Genomic DNA, 7,390 nt, shown 5'->3' with positions numbered 1-7,390 from the left:
AAAAAAAACCCCACTACCAAGCCCATCCCCCAATTCCTGGTGTGTTCCCCTACACAGAGAGTGCAGCATCAAGTGGAGGAGCTAGAACTCATGTACGTGCAGTGTGTGGCTAGGTTTGTGGAGACGAGCCACCCCAAGCTCCACCTCAGCTTCCCTCAGCGCTACTCAGCCCTGCTGGAGGAAGTGCGGCAGAAATTGCTGCACAACCTCACTTCCAGGTACTTTTTTTGTTGTTGTTTTTTTTTGTGCGTTGGTGGGTGGTTGGCGGGTTCTCTGGTTTGGTTTGCTTCTTTTTTCCTATTAAACAACGATCGTCTTTATCTCTCCTCCTTTTTTCCTATTAAACAACGATCGTCTTTATCTCTCCTCCTTTTTTCCTATTAAACAACGATCGTCTTTATCTCTCCTCCTTTTTTCCTATTAAACAACTATCGTCTTTATCTCTCCTCCTTTTTTCCTATTAAACAACTATCGTCTTTATCTCTCCTCCTTTTTTCCTATTAAACAACTATCGTCTTTATCTCTCCTCCTTTTTTCCTATTAAACAACTATCGTCTTTATCTCTCCTCCTTTTTTCCTATTAAACAACTATCGTCTTTATCTCTCCTCCTTTTTTATGTTTGTTACTCTCTTGTAACACCTCTAATATTCGGCACTTTTATGACCTTATTGCGTAGCAAGTGCCATAAAACTGACTAAAACTTTTGTGTGTTGTTTGTTTGTTTGAGAAGCATATGGACTCAGTAATGGTAGTATAACACTAGGGAAGAAGTATGATAGACAGAGAGTCACAAAGTCAAATAGAAATAATAATAATAATTGCTTTTATATAGCTCATATCCACACTCTATTGTATGCTCTATGAGATTTACAAGTATGTCATCGATCTATCCTTATACCTAATCCTCACTTTATATATCTGTCTGTCTGTCTGTCTGTCTGTCTGTCTGTCTGTCTGTCTGTCTGTCTGTCTGTCTGTCTTGTCTATTTATCCTTACCCCTTTGCACTTCTTCTGTCTATCCACACACCTGTGCTAGATGTGATTGGTCTTCCCCTTATCTGTCCATCCGTGTGCCTGTGCTCAGCTGGCAGCTGCTTGGAGAACAACACCGGCAGGTTCTACTTCTTTGACTTAGTTCAGATTAGTTTTAGTAAGAATTTTACTGCACTTGCAACTCAATTGAATATTATCAGGGCCAGGTCTACTTGTTTACTACCTTTTGTTTCTGTTAGTCTGTCTGTCTTGCTTTCTTCGTCGGTTGTTGGCGGGTGCACTGGTGTGGTTTGCTCCTTCTTTCCTATCAAGCATCTATCGACCTTATCTCTCTACCTTCTTTTTTGTATTTGTTACTCTCTTGTAACGCCTCTAATCTTTGGCACTTATATGATCTTATTGTGTTGCAAGTGCTGTAAGACTCTACTAGAACTTGCTTTATTCCAGCTCAAAATAAGTTATATTGCAATGCCATTGTGCAACTTTTTTTTTGTGGAATAGAAAGAAAGAATATAAAAACCCCCCAAAAGCATATCACCAATCTTCTTTTGTCTGTTCTCAGAACTCTGCGCACACACTTGCTGGAGCTGCTTTTGCAAGTGCACAACCAAGGGGTTCCCCTTATGTCTCACCGGACCTCTGGCACTGACGTGGCCACCCAGACAGATGGTATGGTGCTTTCCTCGGCAACTTGTCTAATCCTCTCTGCTTTGGGGGCTCCGTTAGAGTTAGCTCAGTTGGTATCATGCTGGACTGAGGAGTGGATGGCCCTGGTTTTAATCTTAAGAGCGGGCATTCGTGAACTCAGGGGTCATTTTGCGGCGTTTTCAAGGCTCTCAACGCATTCAGATTGCTCCTGTCGGAGATGGACAATACATTCGGAGGTCCCACCTCTTAAATAAAACTTATAGTGTTGAAAGGGGTGTTAAAGAACCCATACGTTTACTTCACTTTTACCTCTCTGCCTCGGGGGATGGAAGGGGGGGGGGTTGAGGGTGCCACCTGTAGAAACTCTCCCGCTGTTATTTGTGGTTGTTGTCATACTGTTCTCGGCTCTGCATGACCTTGAAAATGGTCAGCGTCTGTCACGGTTGGTGGTTGCCTCTGTTATGCCCGTTGGCAATGATGTTTAGCGATGGTTATTTTAGTTTTTTTTCAGGCAATTACTCTGGCACCAGTGGCCAAATTAGCTCCTTTATCACCAGACTTAAGTGGGTTGTTGGTTGGTGCTCTGGCGTGGTTTACTCCTTCATTCCTATCGCACATTTATCATTCCTATCGCACATTTATCATTCCTATCGCACATTTATCATTCCTATCGCACATTTATCATTCCTATCTCTCCTTCTTTTTTTTTGTATGTTACTCTTAACCCTATCATTACGCCTGGGGTCGTTTGTACCCCCGGGGTTGTATTTTTTTTACATTTTAGAATACTTCTAGTACGAAGATCTCTTTGAAACTTTCAATATTTCTCAAAAAATCATTTTGAAAGACTGCTGCTCAAAGCATAGGGATCGGATTAACGAGTAAATTTCCTCTTTGGAAAGTGGTGGCACAGAGTTCCCCAAGTCGTATGGATAGGATGATAAAACATGATGTACGGATAGGGTTAAGTAACACCTCTAATCTTCAGCACCTTTATGACCTATTTGTTTTGCAAATTTGGGATGTGGAATAATTGGTATCATCTTAAAGCTTATTCATCTGTCTAGCTTTCGGTGAAAAAAAATACCCATATATATATTGAATAGAAGTCGAGGTATTTGCAATTGAAGAAGGTGGGGGTCGCCTAGTTTCAGAGGTAAAATTAGGGAAAAACTGGCAGCCAAATTTTGGTGACTTGCAAAGCTTGTGAGTCCTTGGAAATTGCAAATTTACATTTTTTTCTTGTGCCATAAATCAATGTTTTTCGATAAAGTCCGCACAGAAATGTGTTTTTAAATGGATTTTAATGGCATTGAGTCAAAAAGCAAAAATTCCATAAGTTTTGCCCAACGGGTGGGAAAATGCCAGTTTCTTCGATTTCATTATTTTGGCGAGGGCCTGCTTTCACCACGATGCAACACATTTACATGTATTTCCTCATCAACCTTTCAGCTATATATTTGGACTCCTACTTGGCATTCTCCCCGATTTTAGTCTTCCTCTCATGCATCTTGTGGTCTCTAGTAAGTAGGGATGCTCAGTCAGAGTACTGGTGTTCGTGGCACAATGGTAAGGCTCTTCGCGGGAAGAGCAAGCGGGAAATGTGAGTTTGTTTCTCGAGTGGAGAGTTTTGTTATTCAGTATCTCCGTCTGTCGGGGTTGGTTGTGACAAGCTGGATCGAAGCAGCTTGTCTCTTAGATGGCCTAGACCCTGTCTATGGGGGCATAACACTTTGACAGTTAAGTCAAATTACACAGCGGTGTTCTAGGCTGGCCTCGAGGTGCAAATCGTCTCTGGTTATACCGTTCAATGACACTTGTCCCCTGTGGGCATAAGGAGCGATCATTTAATACTTTCTATGCCTTCTGTTCAGCTCACCTTCATGCTCAAAGGTCCAGTCTTGCTGAAGATAGTCCCCTGAAAACTGCTGGGTGAGGGGTAAGAAAATATCATTGTGAAACGTGCTGACAAAATTAGTTACTTCTCGGATTCGAGCCCTATGGAAATAGATACACCAAGCTTGTAGGTGAAGGTTTTACAATTTATAAGTATGAAATAATGAAAGGCATATTATACTTTTTTTAAATGGCATCAGTAGAAAATCTATAAATTTGACCCTAGTGCTGATTTTTTATCAATATCTCTGCTTGTACATTGCAAGAAGTAACTCATTTTGTCAGCACACCTCACAATTGTTGGTGTTTTACGCACCTATCTACACAATTTAGATAATTTAGGAGGCGGGCTACCTTGATCCTGCCTGTTAGGGCCAATCCAGGCTGAGAAGGATACAACGTCTCAGCAAACAGGTTAAGGTGATCTATAAAAATTCTCCCCAAGCAGGAATTAAAAACTCACGTCTTCTGCGCCTAACCACTACACCACTGATGCAAGTGTGTGGGGTGTGCCTGAAGGTGACGTAATTTGGGTCTTGTTGGAATTTACACCTTTACAAAGTCAAAGTGATGCTCATGTTTCTCTGCATATTTAATAGCTCTGAAGGTACTTCCTGACCAGCCTAGTTTACAATGAGTTTCCTGTGATGTTTCAGGGCAAGCGGTGAATGAGAGGGACAGAGACGGCCATCGTGCAGATAGTCGGGCTGCTGCGCGGGTAGCTGAGCAAACAAATGAGATGGCCACGAGGGGTTCAGTAGGCTTTTACCGGCCACCCCGAGGGAGTCTGAACCCCAGGGCGGATCCTTTTGTTCCCCATGTGTTTCCATCAGAAATCGAGGAGGGTGATTCCGCACAGCTTCTGTCTCCCCCAGACGGCGCAGAGTACAGCGGTGAAGTGCCTGTGCTTCCCTTAGACAACGTTAAGAGCATTGTTGGGCATGGCGGTTCGCACACATGCACTGCACTGCGAGATGTGGATGGTGCTGAGCTGGAGAATTGCTTGGAATCTTCTAAATCGAATAATCTTCCGCCTCTCAAAGAGAGTAGTAGTGTGGGCAAAATTCACCACAGTTCCCACCATGCCATAGACAGAAGGAGGAAGTTCCCCAAGTCCTTGCTCCAGCTTCCACCCCGGCTGCTCCAAAAGTGCATGACAGACAGCCACCTCTTCTTGAAAGGCGCCGGCACTCACAATAGCCACGCAGCTAACACAAGCAGTGGACATGCAGCTGACTTTGACAACAATGGTCACGCTGCTGACAGGGATAGTGACCGCGCAGTTAGCGGAGACAGCGGCCGTGCAGCTCACAGCAGGAGCAAGGTCGTTCACTTCAGACAAAGAGAGGCTGAAACTGGCTCCAAGTCTTTTAGTCCTCCTCAAGAGCTGGACTTCAGTAATACAGCAGAATCTGAGGAAATGACCACTGGTCAAACAAATGGAGGGTGTTCCCTTGCAAGGACTGAGGATGGTTATAGATGTCTGGAACTGCAAAGTGGTGTTGGACAATGTGGTGATGGAAGTGAAGGCAGACTTGACTCAGCTCTGCTCTACCACCACAACCGCAAAAATTCCTTTGATGGGAAGGGCAACGAACGTGACTCCTCCGAGGACCAGGAACATTTGTTGGATCAAAGCAAGGACTATCATGTCTTAATTCGTCCTGATGGTGACTTTACGTACTCTGTCAGTGGAAATAGTGACCTTAAACACGACAAGTTTGACAGCACAAGTGACCCAGAACATACTCTCGAAGCAGCTGGTCATGTTGGGCCTCTGGATGAGGTCATGGGCTCGGACTGTACAGCCGCTCCCATCCGTGGCCTCTCCGAACGGGTTGTCCAACATCCAACACTGCCTTCCTCTGGTGGTGAGGTAGATGAGTGCTCTAGGGGAATGCTTCCAGGTACCTTGACTATTGGAGAAACTGGTCAGGTGTCAAGGTCACAGTATGGTCTGTCATATTCAGGAGATAGCTGGCCCGTGTCAGATGATGATCAGCTGGAATTGAACCGTGATCAGGTGAAATCAGGTGATGGTCAGGTGAGAACTTTTGACAGTGGATCTAGGAAAAATGACTGTGAAACTAAGGGAGATTTTAATCAGCTAGGGCCAGACAATGGTCCGGCGAGGAAGGAGCTTGCTGTAAGAAACAGCCAAACAGTGTGTAAAGACCAGGCTGGACAAAACAGTAAAGAGGGTGTACAGGAAAGTCTCAGGGGGAGAGAATTGTGTAAAAAGATGCATTTGGCTTATACACCAGATGAACTGAGGGCTCTGAACCCCTTCAGTGGGGATGGGATGGGTCAGGCACGAGTGCTCAACGAGTTCAGAGATCGTTGTATGACTTTTCTGAAGGGTTTGCCCAATGCACACGAACTGCCCATCAGGGAGCCGCCCGGATGGGTGAGCAAGGCATCAAAGCCCACAGCCCGTTACGGCTGTTCTGGCGAAGCTCCCGTGGCTCTGTCCACTGTGCTGGGCTCCGACTGGATGAACTGGAAGAAGTTAAGTGATCTGTTGCCCGAAAGCAAACTGGGTCAGCAAAAAGTCTCGGCTCCCTCTGTTCTTCCTACCGTGGGCTCTTCTGTTGACCCAGCCCCCTACAGCAGCAGTCTTCATGCCAATAGAAGCTACGCCACTGTGCAGTCGCAGAGTGACGACAGCTTCGATTTTCACTTGGGCAATAGCCCTCATTCAGACCACAAAAGCAGCTCACTTTTGGACCGAGGCAAAAGCCCACATTCAGACCACAAAAACAGCCCACTTTTGGACCGTGGCAATAGCCCACATTCAGACCACAAAAGCAGCTCACTTTTGGACCGGGGCAAAAACCCACATTCAGACCACAAAAACAGCCCACTTTTAGACCGTGTCAGTAGCCCACTTTTGGACCGTGGCAATAACCCACATTCGGACCTCGAGAACAACCCTCATTCAGAAGGCAACAATTGTGCCGCTAAACTGCAATCGCCCACTGAGGTGTGGCATCAGCCCATGTGGCCACAAGATTTTTTCTCCAGTACCAAAACTGCAACAGCTCCTATCTCCAATCCTGCCAATGGTGACCGGAAGAACTTGACCTCCACACGCAGCAAGAAAAAGAAGACGAAGTTTCGTCCTCTCTCTGACTTTGAAGTCAGGGTGGTAAAGGATGAGGTGGAGCATTCGGAACCTGTGGGCAGACCTGTGCGTGAGGGAGGAGATCCCTACGGCTTCGACGATGATGATGACTGTGAGGGTGATGAGGATGAGTTCAGCGAGGAAATGTTGCAGATGTACATCCAACTGGAGGAGGCAGAACAGAAAAAGGATAGTGGACAGGTATTGCATTTGCCGCGACTTGGGGGCACCTGTGACGGACCGCCACGCACATCACTGTTTGCCAAACTGCGACAGCAAGAACAAGAACGAGAGCAACGCGCCAGGGAACCATGGGCTCCTGGCAAGCGGTTCTGCTCCAAATGTGGCGGGGAGGGGCATATGATGTACGACTGCCCGCAGTGGAACCAGGTTACGAGCACGTGATGGGAGAGTCGATCAGGCTCACCTGATGGGGTTATTGTGAGACACTGCATACAGTTGATGTGTGTTTGTAGCCGTCCAATTCACTTACTAGTCCAGCCTGACTCAGTTTTGCCAGATGTTTTGTAGTCTCAACATACTGTTTGGTTAAATGCTTCTACAAGGAGTTAGTATGCAATTCCAATACATAATCTATGTCTTTCAACATTGAAACCGGTGGGGTTCTGTGTGAGCAAAGCATGCATATATAGTTTCAATGAGCCACACATGAACGCCTACTTGATATTCAGTATTTGTCTTGTAATGGATATTGTGTTATTTTTTT

At 45.5% G+C, this 7,390-nt stretch overlaps 1 protein-coding gene across 1 annotated transcript in view; it reads left to right on the top strand.

Annotated features, from left to right (window-relative positions):
• LOC101857321 overlaps positions 1–7,390 on the top strand; it is a 17,523-nt gene extending 10,133 nt beyond the window's left edge. Inside the window, exons 5-7 of the mRNA XM_005094849.3 lie at positions 58–218; positions 1,558–1,664; positions 4,196–7,390. Of these exons, the coding sequence (XP_005094906.2) occupies positions 58–218; positions 1,558–1,664; positions 4,196–7,068 (3,141 nt within the window). The 3' untranslated portion in view covers positions 7,069–7,390. The remainder of the gene's footprint in view (positions 1–57; positions 219–1,557; positions 1,665–4,195) is intronic.

The sequence above is a fragment of the Aplysia californica genome, unplaced genomic scaffold (assembly GCF_000002075.1).
Source record: "Aplysia californica isolate F4 #8 unplaced genomic scaffold, AplCal3.0 scaffold00090, whole genome shotgun sequence".
Lineage (NCBI taxonomy): Eukaryota > Metazoa > Mollusca > Gastropoda > Aplysiida > Aplysiidae > Aplysia > Aplysia californica.
The sequence above is the reverse complement of the archived record's forward strand: the minus strand, read 5'-3'. Positions and strand labels throughout refer to the sequence as shown.